The sequence below is a fragment of the Symphalangus syndactylus genome, chromosome 3, assembly GCF_028878055.3.
Source record: "Symphalangus syndactylus isolate Jambi chromosome 3, NHGRI_mSymSyn1-v2.1_pri, whole genome shotgun sequence".
NCBI lineage: Eukaryota > Metazoa > Chordata > Mammalia > Primates > Hylobatidae > Symphalangus > Symphalangus syndactylus.
Genome location: NC_072425.2, coordinates 7,019,628 through 7,038,355, shown reverse-complemented (window position 1 = coordinate 7,038,355; position 18,728 = coordinate 7,019,628). Strand labels below are relative to the sequence as shown.

Genomic DNA, 18,728 nt, shown 5'->3' with positions numbered 1-18,728 from the left:
GGGCAGTGTGAGAGTGGAATCACACTGTGGTAAAGGTATTTTATTGTGGGAGGTGGTACAACATTAATCTGAGAAGACCAATAAAGACGAATATTGTAATCCCTGGAGAAAGCACCAAGAAAATAAAACAAAGACAGCTTTTCTGGAAAAAAAAAAACTAGTAGAGGAAATAAAATGTAATACTGAAAAATTGTGCAAGTAGAATGCAGGAATAAAACCAGATGGGACAAATAGAAAACAAATAGAGCGACAGACTCCAGCCTCACCCTGTCAGTAATTATGCTGCAGACTCGCTCTCATCCTACAAGGCAGAGGTTTGTCTGGCAGCATCAACAGTGAGAACCAGCCATGTCTTCCTGCAGCACTCCTGCCTCCACCACGAAGACGCCAGCCAGGCTGGAGAAGCACGCTTGCATGTGGCGAGCAGGTGAGTCCGAGGGGAGGCAAATGACGAATCCTGGAAGACCACAGAGGCCGCCTTTGTGATTCCAGCACAGGGAAGTGTCTTTTAAGACACCAAAAAGCACAAAAATGATTGACAAAGTTAAGTGCATTAAAATTTAAGAATTTCTCTTCAAAAAGATGTCACAAAGGACACAAACAGGCAGTCTAAAAACTGGGGGAAGATTTTGCAACGCATTGGCCAAAGATTAATATCTAAAAATCTAAAGAACTACAAATGAGGCCAAGTGCGGTGGCTCACGCCTGTAATCCCAGCACTTTGGGAGGCTGAGGCGGGTGGATCATGAGGTCAGGAGATGGAGACCATCCTGGCTAACAGTGAAACCCCGTCTCTACTAAAAATACAAAAAATTAGCTGGGCGTGGTGGTGGGCACCTGTAGTCCCAGCTACTCAGGAAGCTGAGGCAGGAGAATGACATGAACCCGGGAGGCAGCGCTAGCAGTGAGCCGAGATTGCACCACTGCACTCCAGCCTGGATGACAGAGTGAGACTCCGTCTCAAAAAAAAAAAAAGAAATTAAACCACACAGAAAAATAGGCAAAGAACATAAACGTACACTTCCCAGACGAGGAAATACATGCGTATGACCAAAAAGCAGGTAAAAACACAGGACTGAGGGACCGTCTTACAGTTACTGAATTCCATACAGCGTAACAGGTGGAAAAGACTGGCAGGGGCGGGACATGGAGCAACAGGCAGGGTCCTTACTGGTGGGGCACGGGGACTGCAGGCTGCCCAGCAAGCAGGGCCTAACACCAGTAGGGTCTGTGATGTGTCTGCAGATAGTATACACTGTGATCTAGAGAATTTAAAAGGGTGTAAAAACATCATTTATGGATATATACAGTAAAGGTATCGAGATCCATGGGAATGATAGTAACGAATTCAGGATAGTGATTCTCGGGAGGAGGCAGGAAAAGAAAGCAGACAGGTGCTGTGTGGGGTGTCCCTTGGGTGGGGGTGGGCTGCAGTGTCTTGAGCTTCTGTTTGTGTGCCTGCAGACCTCACACCTAGCCGCTGTCACTGAACCCGACAGAAGCCTTTCCTCACCTGCAGCCCCACTCTTTGCCACCTTCACTTTGTCTATTCCCGGGGTTCCCTTGGCTGACTCTCAATCCCCTCACCCCCACTCTGCCGCTCCCAGCTCTGCCCTCTTCCTGCCTGGTGTCTTGCTCTTGTGACAGCTGGTCTCCTTCACTAAGCTTCCTTTGCTGGCGTCTGTCTCTTACCTGCTTGATTCAGAAGTGCTTGCCCAAGGTCTCTGCCATGTGCACCTGCTTCTGTCCTGAATGCTGTGACAGTCTGCCAGCAGTTAGGGGATTGTCAGCTGCACTATTCCAGCGATTAAAGACACTTGAAAATTAAGGCAGACCTTTAACAACCATGCATCATTTTGTATTCATAATAAAATTACAATTCTGAACACTAGCCGTGTGGGAATCAGGTGTGCTGGCTTTCCTTGAGGAAAGTGAGCGCACTGATTTAGCACCAGCTGGGGGAGCAGTGTGTGCAGTGATGCCTGTGAAACGCTACGACTGCTGCATTGGCTCCACTGAGATAAGGGGAGGAAGGTAATGAAGGAACATGGTTAAACGGAGACAGGAACAGGGGAGAAAGCAAAGCAAACACCTGAAGGGAGAAAGTGGTGGAGTGCGTCCGCGGGCCTGTGCGAGGAGCAGGGGCAGGAAGAACCCTGTGTAAGGCGCGTGGATGGCACAGCGGTGCGGGCGGCACCGGCTCCCCTGCCTCTTCTGGAGCTTCCTGGGTCTGACCTCCAACCTTGCATGTCTTTGTTTTCCTTTGAGATGGTTTGATCGGTGTGATCTATTTGGTCTCCTCAGGGAAACAGAGCTGAAAGGAAATGAGAAGGTGTTCCCAAGCTGGGCGTGGTGGCTCACGCCTGTAATCCCAGCACTGTAATCCCAGTTATGTTGCCTACGACTCCCAGACCAAAGTGGGAGGATTGCCTGGGGCCAGGAGTTCAAAAATAGCCTAGACAGTATAGCAAGACCCTGTCTCTAGGAAAGAAAAAAATACATTAGCCAGGCATGGTGGTGCACACCTGTAGTCCCAGCTACGTGGGAGGCTGAGGCAGGAGGGTCACTTGAGCATGGGAATCAGAGGCTGTGGTGAGCTGTGATCGCACCACTGCACTCCAGCCTGGGCGATACAGCAAGACCCCGTCTCAAAAAGGAGAGAAAGAAAAAAAAAAAACTGCGTCCAGCAGCAAAGGAAGCAAGAGGAGGGCAGAGCCTGTGGCATTTCCGAGGCCGTGGGGTGGGCCTGGCGCTCTTTGTGTTCCCGCTTTTGCCATCTATTATTTTAAGTTCTGTGGTACATGGAGAACTATTACTGAATCATTCACACCATCTTCACGGTGCCAGGCGACCAACCACTCATGGGGCCGCAGGGGGCTGCACACAGGGCTTGGACCTCGGCTGTTCTCTTAGGAAACGACCCCACGGCCTCAGCCTGGGTTTCCTTGTCATTTGAGTAGGACAGTACCCCACCCGCATGGTGGACACTGGGTTCTCCTGGATCCCGCACTCAGGGCTGGCACACCAGGATCACAGGTATGGATTCTTTGACTAAGTGGCATTTCTGTTGCAGGACGCAGAGGGCTCTACGTGTTTGCATCTGGCTGCCAAGAAAGGCCACTACGAAGTGGTCCAGTACCTGCTTTCAAATGGACAGATGGACGTCAACTGTCAGGTACAGCCACCCCCTCCCCTTAGCAGCACACCATGCGGACTGGCTATGGAAAGTCACTGTTCTGCAGCTCCTGGTCCCATCCCCATTCTCCACGGTGTCCCATCCCACGCACAGGGCCAGCTTGGGCCCTCCACGGCGTCCCCTTCCACGCACAGGGCTAGCTCAAGCCCTTGGGCCCTGGATGCCTTGTCTCCTCCCTGTCCCCTTCTCCCCTGGCCTGCTGTGAATGCTCACAGCAGGGCAGGCTCTGCACTGTGTCTGGCTGGAGGCTCCTCCCCTTGCTCTCCATCAGCTGCGTCTAGATATCACCATTTGAGGGAGGTGTCACTGGCCTCCCTCCATGGCACCCGTCTTCCTTCCTGCTCATTGTCCGTCTCTACCCCACAGCCAGCGCCACGGGGCAGGGTTTGCCGTGCATGTGTGCTGATCTGCGGTGCCTCACACACAGAGGCCACCTGCCTCACGAGTGAATGACTGGGGAGATCAAAGAAGGGCAGGCTTTGAGGCTGCTCAGCTCAGCATGCACTGGGGGTCCCTCCTGCATGGATCGAGGCTGCTCACCACGCACTGGGGGGTCCCTCCTGCATGGACCCACAGCTCTGGGATAAGTGCCATCCTCACGCTTTCTCTCACTCCTTCCTTCAGGGGGCTTGGTCCAAGTCTTTTTTTAGCCCAGTGGTTGCCCACCCAGTTGTTGACGCCCAGCTTCTGTGCCCTCTTGGCCGTGGCAGTATCCCCATGGGCTGGAAGCAGCAGCGCCTGTGATGTGCTCAAAAGCCCATACTCTTGCCTTTGCCCTGAGCGTCCAGAGGCCGGAGCCCCTGCCTGGTCACTGCGTCTGAAGCATGCCCTGACCTCTTCTCTCTGACGTTGTACCCTCATCCATTGAGCAGGGGGCCTGGGCTCTGGGAGGCTGCGCTCTGCTGTCCCTGCTGTGTTCCCAGTGCCTGTGGTGGTGCTGACGTCGACCGCAGGGGAGAGGTAGCTTTAATTGTGGAGGCTGCTGTGTCTGTGACACTGAGATGTGCAGGTCCTTTGAGGGGTGCTGGGGAAGAGGCTGAGTCTTTTGCCATCAGAGTAGGAATTGGCCATATGACCCTCATTTTCAGAAAAGTTGCCTTTTTCTGGCTTAAAGAAAATCACCCAGGCCCACTGACTGGTCTCAGGAGTGGCAGGAGCCGCAGAGCTGATCAGCCCAGGAGGAGGCAGGGGCATCTGTCTCTGTCCACCTGTCCGTCTCCCATCCACAGTTCCCAGCTGCTGCTCTGATAGGGTCCCTGGCTCTCCTGCGTGGAGCCACCATTGGAAGCTGAAGGAGGAGCAGAGCCTGCTACAGCCCAGGCTTCCCGCCAGCCAAGGCTGCTGGTGCTCTCCGGGTCTGGCCTGAGCTTACGAAGTTTCAGCTCCCCTGTGTGTGCCATTAGACTTGGTGCATGCAGCTGTGTTGGTGCATCCCCAGTGAGTGGTGCCCAACTGGGAGCGGGCAAGGCCAACAGCACAGGGCATGTTGGGCGGGGTGGTTGGGCCTGGCCCAGTCCTGGTTCTGCCTTCACCCTGCACTTGTGGAGCTACCTGGGCCGTGCTCTGAGGAAGAACTGTGGCCTCTGAGGGTTGCGTTCAGGTCCTGAGTGAGACGCATGCACGAGGGGCGTGGTACCTGGGAGGTGCAGAGACCTCAGCGTGGGAGTCCTCATTGCTCTGGCGGTTGCTGGTCTCTGGAGCGATGACAGCTTTGTTCTCTTCCCTGGCAGGATGACGGAGGCTGGACACCCATGATCTGGGCCACGGAGTACAAGCACGTGGACCTCGTGAAGCTGCTGCTGTCCAAGGGCTCTGACATCAACATCCGGGACAACGTAAGTTTGTCATACCCTCCCCGGGAGCAGTGTCCTGGAGGGGTGGGGACCTCCTTCCCCAGAAGGTTCTTTTCTCAAAAGCAGAACTCTGGCACCTGGTGGCGGCTTTGACCTCTTCCTGTGACAACATCGGCCCGGTGCTGTGCTATGGCTGCCCTGTGCCGGATGCAGATGGGGGGTGTGTGGCAGCATCGGCCCGGCGCTGTGCTGTGGCTGCCCTGTGCCGGATGCAGATAGGGGGTGTGTGGCAGCATCGGCCCGGCGCTGTGCTGTGGCTGCCCTGTGCCGGATGCAGATGGGGGGTGTGTGGCAGCATCGGCCCGGCGCTGTGCTGTGGCTGTCCTGTGCCGGATGCAGATGGGGGGTGTGTGGCTGCCCTGTGCCGGATGCAGATGGGGGTGTGAGGTCCCAGCAGAGGCCACCCTCTAGGGATCTGCAGGTTCAGAGGGCGCTGCACTGCCCTGCTCTCCCTCCTGCTGCCTCATGGGGCTGTGCCTGGGCCTGAGGCTACTGACCCTCGTGCGGGTGCCATAGCACCTCTGGCTCTCCCTTTGTTTTTGTTTTTGTTTTTGTTTTTATGGATGGAGTCTCGGTCTGTCGCCCAGGCTAGAGTGCAGTGGCGCAATCTTGGTTCACTGCAACCTCTGCCTCCTGGGTTCAAGTGATTCTCATGCCTCCGCCTCCCCAGTAGCTGGGATTACAGGTGTGTGCCACCATGCCTGGCTAATTTTTGTATTTTTTATTTGTTTGTTTTTGAGATGGATTCTCGCTCTGTCACCCAGGCTGGAGTGCAGTGGTGTGATCTCAGCTCACTGCAACCTCCGCCTCCCGGGTTCAAGTGATTCTCCTGCCTCAGCCTCCGGAGTAGTTGGGATTACAGGCGCCCACTGCCACGCCTGGCTAATTTTTGTATTTTTAGTAGAGACGGGGTTTTACCATGTTGGCCAGACTAGTCTTGGACTCCTGACCTCGGGTGATCGGCCTGCTTCAGCCTCCCATGGTGCTGGGATTACAGATGTGAGCCACCACGCCCGGCCAATTTTTGTAGTTTTAGTAGAGACGGTTTAGCCATGTTGGCCAGGCTGGTCTTGAACTCTTGACCTCAGGTGATCTGCCCACCTCATCCTCCCAAAGGATTACAGGCATGAGCCACCACGCCTGGCCCCTGGCTCTCTCTTTGAAACAAAGGAAAGAAAAGTGAATCATTTGTCATACCACGGTTTTCTAGGATGTGATTTAAGATGCTTCAGTGACAATTAGTTTTGTAAGACCCATTTGTTTGCTCAGAAAATAGAGTTTGGAGCTGAGGTAAGAGGACTCCCTAGTCCTGGGGTGGCTCCTTCAGCCTGAGAGTGGCAGCAGGTGACTGATTAACTCAAAAGGGTGTTCACTAGAAGATCTTCAGGGACCCAGAGAACCAGTGGGGCTGCCAGGGGGCTCGGCTGGCACTGGGCATGACAGCAAGGGGCGAGGGGGTCCTCTGGTCACCTCCCAAGACGGGCATAGACATGCTGCAGCCCGCAGAGCTGTGTCCACCTTCACAGAGGGCTCAGAAGGCAGAAATGGGAGGTGCTGCAGCCCGCACAGCTGTGTCCACCTTCACAGAGGGCTCAGAGGCCAGAAATGGGAGGTGCTGCAGCCCGTACAGCTGTGTCCACCTTCACAGAGGGCTCAGAGGCCAGAAATGGGAGGTGCTGCAGCCCGCACAGCTGTGTCCACCTTCACAGAGGGCTCAGAGGCCAGAAATGGGAGGTGCTGCAGCCCGCACAGCTGTGTCCACCTTCACAGAGGGCTCAGAGGCCAGAAATGGGAGGTGCTGCAACCCGCACAGCTGTGTCCACCTTCACAGAGGGCTCAGAGGCCAGAAATGGGAGGTGCTGCAGCCCACACAGCTGTGTCCACCTTCACAGAGGGCTCAGAGGCCAGAAATGGGAGGTGCTGCAGCCCGCACAGCTGTGTCCACCTTCACAGAGGGCTCAGAGGCCAGAAATGGGAGGTGCTGCAGCCCGCACAGCTGTGTCCACCTTCACAGAGGGCGCCAGAAGCCAGAAATGGGAGGTGCTGCAGCCCGCACAGCTGTGTCCACCTTCACAGAAGACTCAAAAGCCAGAAATGGGAGGTGCTGCAGCCCACAGAGCTGTGTCCACCTTCACAGAGGGCTCAGAAGCCAGAAATGGGAGGTGCTGCAGCCCGCACAGCTGTGTCCACCTTCACAGAGGGCTCAAAAGCCAGAAATGGGAGGTGCTGCAGCCCGCAGAGCTGTGTCCACCTTCACAGAGGGCGCCAGAAGCCAGAAATGGGAGGTGCTGCAGCCCGCAGAGCTGTGTCCACCTTCACAGAGGGCTCAGAGGCCAGAAATGGGAGGTGCTGCAGCCCGCACAGCTGTGTCCACCTTCACAGAGGGCTCAAAAGCCAGAAATGGGAAGTCCAGCCACAAATAAACCCATTAAATTGATAATAAGAAAGAAGATTTGACACAGAAAAAGAAGATTTCTAAAAGCACACTATTAAATCTCCAGTGTGCTGAAGCCTGGCGTCTGAGGAGGGAGAGTTGACACTTCCTCTCAGAGCCTGAGAACAGTGTGGGCACGGGCACTTGCCATTCATTGTTGGCACGGGGGAGTCTTCATTTGGAACCCCTCCCTGCATGTAAGCAGACCCCACCTCCCACCTAGAAACAGGGACCACTGGCTGTGGGCACCCGCCGCCTCCCTGCAGGCAGGCAGGCCTCTCTGGAGTGACTGGTCCTGAGCTGCCGTGCCTCCTCCGTGGGCTGCAGGGCTTCCATGGCTGTATCCAGGGGGTTTCTACCTCATTCCACCGGAGTTCTTTCCCGCTGGGGGTTAGGATGATGGCACCATGGAGAGAGGAGCCCTGAGCCGGCAGAAGGAAGAGAAGAGGGAAGCAGAGGCAGAGCCCTGAGCTGGCGGAAGGCTATGGCGGGTACCTTAGAGGAAGAGAGGAGGGAAGCAAAGGCAGAGAACAAGTCAGAGGCCACCCCCAGGTGGGGCTGCCTCAGCCACCGTCTCCAGAGACCACGTGGCAGGGAAGGCAGCCCTAGTGTGGCTGGTCGGCCTGCGTGCCTGGGCAGCTTGCAGCCTGTCCGGGTGTCAGAGCTGTTAGCTTTCTGATGCTGGTGGCTGTTCCCCCGGAATGGAAGCATTGATTAAATTTCAAGTTTGTTATTTATACAATGAAACACTTCATTAATTTAACCACCTTATTGCTGTATAATAGATAGGCTGCATATATTCAAAGTACACACTTGGGTGAATTTTCACCCAGAAGCCATCGTTGCTGTCAGAAGAGTGAGCCCGGTCTTGGCTGGGCGCGGTGGCTCACGCTTGTAATCCCAGCACTTTGGGAGGCCGAGGCGGGCGGATCACGAGGTCAGGAGATCGAGACCACGGTGAAACCCCGTCTCTACTAAAAATACAAAAAATTAGCCGGGCGTGGTGGCGGGCGCCTGTAGTCCCAGCTACTCGGAGAGGCTGAGGCAGGAGAATGGCGTGAACCTGGGAGGCGGAGCTTGCAGTGAGCCGAGATTGTGCCACTGCACTCCAGCCTGGGCGACAGAGCGAGACTCCGTCTCAAAAAAAAAAAAAAAAAAAAAAAAGAAGAGTGAGCCCGGTCCTCCCTCATGCCCTGATGATCTTCAGGTGATCCTCCGCGCTTCACAGCCATGCCCAGCCCACCCCTGCCACCCATTGCTGGGCTTTCTGTTGTCTGCATGTCTCGGTTTTATAGAAAAGGGCTCTCACCATGGGCGGCTTTCCTTCGAGTCTTTAAGCCGAGATCCCCATTTTCGCTGCCTGAAGTGCCCATTGTGTGAATGTGTCCATTTACCCTTCAGCTGTCAGTGGACATTTAGGTTGTTTCTGATTTTTGGTGGTTACTAAGAGAGATGCTGTGAATATTCATGCCTTCATTTTTCTTGGTTAAACCCCTGGGAGTAGAATGGTTAGAACATATGACAGGTGTCTAGGTTTAACATTTTCAGAGACTGCCAGTAGCCGGGCATGGTGACACACACCTGTGGTCCCAGGTACTCGGGAGGCTAAGGTGGGAGGATTGCTTGAGCCCAGGAGGTCAAGGCTGCAGTAAGCTGAGATCGCACCACTGCACCCCAGCTTGTCTCAAAAATTAAAAAAAAAACAAAAAACTGCCAAACTGCTTTCCAAGTGATTGTACCATCTCTAGTGTATGAGAGTGCATTCATCCGTTCTCACACTGCTATCAGGGTTCTACCTAAGACTGTGTAATTTATAAACAAAAGAGGTTTAATTGACTCACAGTTCAGCATGGCTGGGGGGTCCTGGGGAAACAACAATCATGGCAGAAGGTGAAGGAGAAGCAAAGCACATCTTACATGGTGGCAGGAGAGAGAGATTGAGGAGCGCTGTACCACACTTCAAAACCAGCTCTTGTGAGAACTCACTCACATGAGAACAGCATGGGGGACCCACCCCCATAATCCAATCAGGTCCCTCCCTTGACAAATGGGGATTACAATTCAAGACAAGATTTGGGTGGGGACAAGGAGCCAATCCATATCAGACAGTCCTGGTTCCTCTGCATCCTTCCCAACACTTAGCATGGTCAGTCTTTAAATTTTATCCATTTTAGTAGGTGTGTAGTGATATCTTGTTGTGGTTTTAGTTTTCAGTTCATTTCATTTTCATTTCTCTAATGACAGTTGATGTTAAGCATCTTTTTATGGGCTTATCTATGATCCATATATCTTTTTTAATGAAGGGTCTGTTCAAATATTTCTCTTGCTTATTATTGGGTATTCTGGAGTTTTGAGAGTTTATGTTCTGGATATAAGTCCTTTATCAGATATATGGTTTACAGATCTGTCTTTGGAAGTGCAGAATTTTAAAAGTTTTTATAAAGTTTGGTTTATCAACATTTTTCTTTTTTTTTAACTGGATCCTGTTTTTGGCATTCTGTTTAAGACATCACTGCCTAATCTGAGAACCCAAAGATATTCTCCCACATTTTCTTATATGAGTTTTATGGTTTGGGGGTTTACATTTAGGTCTGTGTTTTATTATAGTTGACTTTTGTATATGGTGTGAGGTATGGATTGAACTTTTTTTCTTTTTTGCTTGTGGATGCCTAGTTCAGTGCCATTTGTTGAGAAAACCATTCTTTCTACATAGAATTGACTCTGTACCATTGCCAAAAGCCAGTTGTCTATATGTGTGAGTCAGTTACCCATGTGTCAGTCCACATGTGTCAGTCATTTGCATGTCTGTCAGTCATCCATGTATGAGTCAGTCGTCCATGTATGAGTCAGTCATCTGCATGTGTGAGTCCACATGTGTCAGTTGTCCATGTGTGAGTCAGTCATCTGCATGTCTGTCAGTCGTCCACATGTGTCAGTCCACATGTCAGTCATCCACATGTGAGAGTCAGTCTGCATGTGTGAGTCGGTCATCGGCATGTGTGTGAGTCTGTCATCTGCATGTGTGAGTCCATCATCTGCATGTGTCATTTGTCCACATGTGAGTCGTCCACGTGTGAGTCAGTCATCTGCATGTCTGTCAGTCATCCATATGTGTCAGTCCACATGTGTGTCAGTTGTCTACACATGAGGGTCAGTCATCTGCATGTATGAGTCAGTCATCTGCATGTATGAGTCAGTCATCTGCGTGTGTGTGAGTCTGTCATCCACATGTATGAGTTAGTCGTCCATGTCAGTTGTCCCCATATGTATCAGTCATCCACATGTGTGAGCCAGTTGTCCACATATCAGCGTCAGTTGTCTACATGTGTGTAAAGTCAGTCGTCCACGTGTGTGTCAGCTCCAGGGCCCTCTCTTTTGATGCATTGATCTACGTATCTGCCTTTAGGCAAGTACTGTCCTTGTTTGACTGATGTAGCTTCACAGTAGGTCTTGCAAAATCATTTTTCTTCTCCCAAACTTGATACTGCTATTCTCTTATATTTTACATATATGTATGTTCTGAACACCATAATAGCCATATGGTTATCCTGTTTAAACAGTCAGTGGTCTTTTTTTTTTTTTTTTTTTTTTTTTTTTAAGATGGAGTCTTGCTCCATTGCCCAGGCTGGAATGCAGTGGCACGATCTTGGCTTACTGTAACCTCCGCCTCCCAGGTTCGAGCTATTCTCATGCCTCAGCCTCCTGAGTAGCTGGGATTACAGGCACGAGCCACCATGCCTGGCTAATTTTTGTATTTTTAGTAGAGACGGGGTTTCACCATGTTGGCCAGGCTGGTCTCAAACTCCTGACCTCGTGATCCGCCTGCCTCGGACTCCCAAAGTGCTGGGATTACGGGCGTAAGCCACTGTGCCCGGCCCTCTTGCAGCTCTTTAATGCCTGGAAAGTCCTTATTTTGCTTTCATTTTTGAAAGATATTCTTAGAATTTTGGATGCATAGTTATTTCTTCCAATGCTTTAAATGGTGGTTTCCCTGGGTTCTCACCTGCAGTGTTTGCAGTGAGAAATCCACCGCCACTGCAGTTATTTATCTGTGTATAATGTGTCTTTTTTATATGGCTGCTTTTAAAATGTTTTTTCTGTATCTCTTGGTTTTAGCAATTGGATTTTCCTCTAAGCCTTAGTTTATCTGTAAAGCAATTTGATTACTGATGTGCCTTGGTGTTATTTTGTGTGTGTGCACTTAGGGTTCATTGAGCTTCTTGGATCTGTGGGTTTAGGGTTTTTAACAAATTTGGAAATTTTTCAGTCGTTATTTCTTCAAATAATGTTTTCTGCCCACCATGCTTTCCAGTATTCCAGCTGTGTATGTAGGAGTTCTCAGAGTGGTTCCACAGCTCACTGGTGCTCTTTTCCATTTTTAGATTATTATTCTTTCCCTCCATGTTTCAGTTGAGCAGGTTTTTGTTGGTTTGTCTTCCAGTCCACTCGTCTTGTCTTCCGCACGTGATGCTGTGGAGCTCATCTGGTCTGTGTGTGCCTACATTCTAGGCATTGTCGTTTTCAGCTCTAAAAGTTTTGTTGGAGTCTTTCAAACATTTCCTAACATGTTTCTACTTAACTTTCAAACCTATAGAATACAGGCTATACCAATAGCTTTATTTACTTATTTATTTATTTATTTATTTATTTATTTATTTTATTTATTTATTTTAAGACAGAGTTTCACTCTTTTGCCCAGGCTGGAGTGCAGTGCCACAATCTCGACCCACTGTAACCTCTGCCTCCCGGGTTCAAGCGATTCGCCTGCCTCAGCCTCGCGAGTAGCTGGGATTACAGGCGCGCACCACCACGCCTGGCTAAGTTTTGTATTTTTAGTAGAGGCAGGGTTTCACCACGTTGCCCAGGCTAGTCTCGAACTCCTGACCTTAAGTGATCCCCCCACCAAGGCCTCCCAAAGTGCTGGGATCACAAGTGTGAGCCACCGCACCCAGCCCACCAATGGCTTTAATGACCTTGTTTGCTAATCCAGCATCTGTGTCAAAGCTGGGCTTTTTGATGACTGGGTTTTTCTCCCCATTGTGGGTCATGTTTCCTGCCCCTTTGCACGTCTGGTAACCTGTAGCCGATGCCAGGATGTGGGTGGGTTTTACAAAACTCGTATGATGCTAGGGACTCTTCTTCCTGTGAATGTTCTTGAACTTTGTTCTGGAACTCAGCTAAGTCACTTGAAACCAGTCAGATCATGTTGGATTTTGCTTTTCAGGTTTGTTAGGTGGGTCTAGAGCCACTGAGGCAGGTCCGTCCATTGTCCTCCAGCCCACAGCCTGTGGATGGAGAGTGTGGCCTGCCTGGCTGTGGGGAAAGGTCCCGGCTTTGAGTGCACGTTCTCAACAGGCTCGTGGCCACTAGCATCCTGCCGGATGACTCAGGTGGAAGTGCACAGATCTCTGGAACCTCTCTTGGAGCTCTGTTTTCTGTCTGAGCATCTGGGGGCCCTGCCTGGCTACCCCCTGCGCCGTGGTTGGAGCTCTGGTGGCAGTGAGCTGGGCAGCCGCGGGCTCCCTCACAGACTCCACCTCTCAGGGGCACGGTCCTTCCCTGCCTGGTGTCTGGTGTCTTGACAGCCGTGGTCATAGGTTTTGACTGTTTTGTTTTACTCTTCTGGTTCTTTTAGGTGGGAAGGTAAACCTGTTCTGGTCTGTATCACCCCATCGTTTCAGGAGTGCGGTTGCTCACCAGGTGTAGGCCAGGCTTGTTGTAACTCAGCCAACTTCAGAAAGGCTGGGCGTTTGAACAGTCCCAGAGTGGAAGTATCTTAGGTGAACTGGAAGCTCTCAAAAATGTAATTCTGGGGCGGGGCGTGGTGGCAGATCACTTGAGGTCAGGAGTTTGAGACCAGCCTGGGCAACATGGTGAAACCCCGACTCTACTAAAAATACAAAATGATTAGCTGGGCCTGGTAGCATGCACCTGTTATCCCAGCTACTGGGGAGGCTAAGGCACGAGAATCGCTTGAACCCCAGAGGCAGAGGTTGCAGTGAACCGAGATTGTGCCAATTGCATTCCAGCCTGGGTGACGGAGTGAGACTCCGCCTCTAAAAAAAAAATAAAAATGTAATTCTGGTTATAAAATCATAAATCATTCTGATAAAGGAAAAAGAAAAGAGGCCCCTAAGCAAGCAGCCTTTTGTTCAAGGAGCTCTCGATGTATGGAGGAGGGAAGCCAGAAACAGAGCAGAGGGGCGGAAGAGCCGCAGAGCGGCAGAGGCTCTTCAGGAAATGCACTGAGGCGGACACACGGAGTTCGCTTTTAGTTTTCTCTTTTAGAAGTCAAGGGAACAGTGAAGCCCATGCCTGGGGCTGGCCGTTTGTGGATGAAGATACCGGAGACCATGCCACTCGGTTTCTGTTCTGCTTTTTTCTTCGCCTTCACTGAGCTGGAAAGGTTGACGGTGCCGCACGGTGTGGAGTCGGGAGGGGGACTGCGTGAAAGCACAAGGGTGTCTCAGAAGAGCCCGCGTCCTTCTCTCTTGGGGGTGACCCTGCCGACCTGCAGAGCCAGTCCCTGGGATGTGGCAGCGGCCCTGCGCCCTCGTAGGGAGGCGGTGTAGAGCTCAAATGGAAGCAGAGCCTGCGGGGTGGAGACCGCACCCCTGCAGGGGTCTGCCTTGGGCCCCGAGCCTCCTCAGCCCCCGCAGCAAAGCGGACAGTCAGGCAGGGCTTGGTTTATGGCTTCTGGGAAGATCGCTGACGATTCCCGAGGGGAAGGGGGCTGCAGCCGGCGCTCCCAGACGCCAGCAGAGCAGAACACACTTCAGGAACGTGAAACGCTCACGTGCTTTAATCCAACAATCCTGCCTCTGAGGATGCATCCTTGAGAAATAATGTAGGAAATGAAAAGCACTAAAATATTTGCTGGCATTGGTATTCCAGAAATATACCAACAAAAATAAACAAGTGTTCAGTTAAGGAAAGGTCCAGAAGCTGAGTGACTGTGGGTAATTGGTCCGGAGGTGGTTCCGATGCCGCCCTGCGTGAAAGGCGCTCCTGGCACGGCGCCAACTGGAGGAGGCCTCAGCACCTGGGAGCCTCTGGTGATGACGGAGGGTCAGGGACAGATGGGCATCAGGTGTAGGAAACAGCGCGGGCGTGTTCCTCATTCCATTTATCGCTGTTTTATCCCTGGGGTGATAGAGTTAGGGATAATTCATTGTTCTGATTTATATTCTTGGCTGCCTGGCAGAGTTGAAGACTTTCTTATGTTTACCGTTCATCTTTTTCTTACCTACGTTTTTTATTTTCTTCTCCTTTGCACATATTTTTTCAGAATTACAGTGTTCTGGCTGGGCGCGGTGGCTCACGCTTGTAATCCCAGCACTTTGGGAGGCCGAGGCGGGCGAATCACGAGGTCAGGAGATCGAGACCACGGTGAAACCCCGTCTCTACTAAAAATACAAAAAATTAGCCGGGCGTGGTGGCGGGCGCCTGTAGTCCCAGCTACTCGGAGAGGCTGAGGCAGGAGAATGGCGTGACCCCGGGAGGCAGAGCTTGCAGTGAGCCGAGATTGCGCCACTGCACTCCAGCCTGGGCGACAGAGCGAGACTCCGTCTCAAAAAAAAAAAAAACAAAAACAAAACAGAATTACAGTGTTCTAATTTACTGCGTGATTATAAATTATCTATATTTTACATGTGGCACAAGTATTTATCCAAATTTTGTTTTATTTAAAAGAGGCCTTTTTAAAAGTAAAAGTTTTTGGGGTTTTTTTGAGACAGAGTTTCGCTCTTGTTGCCTAGGCTGGAGTGTAGTGGCACGATCTTGGCTCACTGCAACCTCTGCCTCCCGGGTTCAAGCGATTCTCCTGCCTCAGCCTTGCGAGTAGCTGGGATTACAGGCACCCACCACCACGCCTGGCTCATTTTTTGTATTTTTAGTAGAAACGGGGTTTCACCATGTTGGCCAGGCTGGTCTCGAACTCCTGACCTCAGGTGATCTACCTGCCTCTGCCTCCCAAAATGCTGGGATTACAGGCGTGAGCCACCATGCCCAGCCTAAAATTTTAATTTAATCAAATTTACACGTCCTTTTTCAAATCTTTCAAAAGCATTATCCTATCCTATGACTATACCCCTGTTTGGAAATGAATATAATTTTTAAAAATACATGAAAGAAAAGTGCCTCCAAGTGTTAATGTTTTGAGTGTAGGTTGATATAATTCTGGATGACCTTTTCCCTATTTTAATTCTTTACTGTGATTATGCTACTTTTATAATTATGTTATTTTTACAATGAAACAAACAAAACACGAAAGGAAGTGCCTTCCAGAGTTGAGATGGGCGCTAGGTTCTCATATGGTGACCTTTGGCACCCTTTCCACCTGGCCCTGCTGGGGACGGCCACGCATGCTCCAGAGCCTCTTCCTGGGCACGTGGCCCGGCCCCAGCACTGTGAGCCATCAGGAAGCCTGCACTGAGCTCTGGTTTGTGTCTGTTCAGGAGGAGAACATTTGCCTGCACTGGGCGGCGTTCTCCGGCTGCGTGGACATAGCTGAGATCCTGCTGGCTGCCAAGTGCGACCTCCACGCCGTGAACATCCACGGAGACTCACCGCTGCACATTGCCGCCCGGGAGAACCGCTACGACTGTGTCGTGTGAGTGCAGTGCTTCCCCCGGCTCGGGCTGGCGCTGACCTGACCTGGGCGCCCAGAGAGACCGCTCGACGGTCTTGTGTTCACACTTGGGGCTTGAGTGGACACAGGCCCTCTGTTCCTTCGTGTGGAAGTCCATCCTTGGTGTTCCATGTGCAGAGAAGTGTCTTTCCCAGTCCACGTTTGAGATCAGCTGTGGTTTATTTCTGGGTTAGGGGGGATTGTCATGAAAAAATTCCCAAGTTGTAGTCTCAGACCTGAAACTCCTGACATGGCTGAGGGGCAGCATGGGAACAGCCCTGCTCCCAGCAGGGACCTGCCAGCTCAGAGTCCCTGAGAGGCTCAGGATGCCTTCTGGGAGCAGTGCCACCCACAGCCAGGGCTAGAGATGCTGGGGGTTGTGGCGCTCACCGCTCAGGGCCCTTTTAAAACTTGAGACCTTCAGCTGGGTGGCGGTGGCTCACGCCTGTAATCCCAGCACTTTGGGAGGCTGAGGCAGGCAGATTACCTGAGGCCAGGAGTTTCAGACTAGCCTGGCCAACATGGTGAAACCCCATCTCTACTAAAATACAAAAATAGCTGGCCATGGTGGCACGTGCCTGTAACCCCAGCTACGCCAGAGGCTGAGGCAGGCGAATTGCTTGAACCCAGGAGGCAAGAGATTGCAGTGAGCGGAGATTGCGACACTACACTCCAGCCTGGGTGACAGAGCGAGATTCTGTCTCAAAAAAAAAAAAACCCAAAAACAAAAAAGCTTGAGACCTTGATCCCATAAAGTCATCCACACTCAGGTTGTTGTTGGTGGCCAGGGATGGAGTGTGTGTTTGGCTGCTGGGGAAGGACAGGGAGCTGTAGGTGCTCCATGCACCAGCCTCCAGTGACTCCCCGGCCCCTACACGTGGGGCTATGTCCTCCCACATTTGGATCTCACGGTGGCTCAGCCAGGTTGGGCATCTGGTTGTGTGAAGCGCAGCTCCACGTACGGTGACTGCAGCCTGGACGCAGTGAGCAGGAGTGGAACTGAGGACCGCTCACGCTGTACGTGGCCCAAGCTTGGCCTCTCTCCCTCCTTGCTTCCGTTTTTATCCTTGAGGGTAAATTTGAATGAAAAATCCAAGAAAAATCAAATGCCGCCCTGGTTTTTTACACACGCTTCCTGCTAAGAAAACAGCCTGCTGACTTTGACAGTGAATGTGGGAGAGGAGGAAGGGAGTCATGTTCCTGGGTGAGCTAAAGCCCGTCTTTGCAGAGTCATTGGTGAGCAGACTTGTTCAAGTTATCTCACAGTGAATAGTGTTCCCTTTATTGTTAGTGACGGTCATTTTATAAATCTCATCTGTGTCATCTTTTCAAGTCAGCTTTAAATGTTTTGTGGCCTTACATTTTCCCTTTTAGCCTCTTTCTTTCTCGGGATTCAGATGTCACCTTAAAGAACAAGGAAGGAGAGACGCCCCTGCAGTGTGCGAGCCTCAACTCTCAGGTGTGGAGCGCTCTGCAGATGAGCAAGGCTCTGCAGGAATCGGCCCCCGACAGGCCCAGTCCCGTGGAGAGGATAGTGAGCAGGTGAGCCCAGCCCCAGGACGGCTTTGTGACAAATCAGCAGTCAGCGGGGCTTTGGGAGCTTGCGGTGAAAGCTGCTCCTGAAGCTGAAACTTCCGCAGGCAGGATTCCAAATTGTCAGGGCCAGGTGTTTGCCAGCCGCCCCACTACACGCTGTGCCACCCCCTGGACAGAGCACATCAGCCTCCAGGTGACACCTGTCCTTTCCGTGGCAGGGACATCGCTCGAGGCTACGAGCGCATCCCCATCCCCTGTGTCAATGCCGTGGATAGCGAGCCATGTCCCAGCAACTACAAGTACGTCTCTCAGAACTGCGTGACGTCCCCCATGAACATCGACAGAAACATCACTCATCTGCAGGTGCGTGATGGCAGATGAAGGGCTGACTCAGTCCAGGACATGGGACAGGCAGAAGCTTCTTGAGCCTGGGGTCCTGGGTTCTTCTCACCACTCAGAGCAGGAGGGCTCATGGGGGGCTTCCCAGGAAGACCTCATTCTCTTTGCAGTTGCCTCCCCTGAAAGAGCTGGAAGGCAGATAAAGGTTCTGTCAAGCCCAGCCCTGGGTCCTCTCATTGCTCTTCTGAGGCTTCTTAACGACCCAAAGCAGCGGCAAGCATCTTTGTGCCTTTTTTGTAACCTCACACTCAGGGGCCCCAGTGCGGCCTCTTGCTGGGGGCACAGGCGAGAGGAGCCCTTGCGAGGCCTGCAGGACGACCTGGATCCCTGCACCTCCCAGCCCCTAGAGAGATGGGTCCAGCACATGCCAGCTTTCCCAGCCTCCGAGTGCACACAGCCTGGTGCCCTCACCGCCTGTGCCTTCTCGAGCACTTTCCTTGTGGCTCTGCTTGTAGGCAGCTCCCTCCTCTTCCCAGGCCGGGCACTGCCCAGGCACCCCCCCCCCCGAGGGTGTGCCAGGCTCTGTGTTCTTGCCTTTCCCATCGAGCATCTGGCCACAAATGCAGCTGCCGCCCAGCCCTTCACCCACCCCACGTCACCCGCTGCCACGTCGCTGCCCTGCCTGCCCCCTGTCCCTCTGTCAGGGTCCTCAGCCAGAGCCCCCTCCCGCAGGCACTCGGC

At 52.2% G+C, this 18,728-nt stretch overlaps 1 protein-coding gene across 16 annotated transcripts in view; it reads left to right on the top strand.

Annotated features, from left to right (window-relative positions):
• The window catches only part of EHMT1 (euchromatic histone lysine methyltransferase 1), a 230,745-nt gene that overhangs the window by 190,855 nt on the left and 21,162 nt on the right, over nt 1-18,728 (top strand). For all 16 annotated transcript variants that reach the window (XM_063636698.1, XM_063636694.1, XM_055270152.2 and 13 more), the window contains 5 exons: nt 3,074-3,175; nt 4,927-5,031; nt 15,940-16,094; nt 17,487-17,654; nt 17,867-18,011. In XM_063636698.1, the coding sequence (XP_063492768.1) occupies nt 3,074-3,175; nt 4,927-5,031; nt 15,940-16,094; nt 17,487-17,654; nt 17,867-18,011 (675 nt within the window). The remainder of the gene's footprint in view (nt 1-3,073; nt 3,176-4,926; nt 5,032-15,939; nt 16,095-17,486; nt 17,655-17,866; nt 18,012-18,728) is intronic.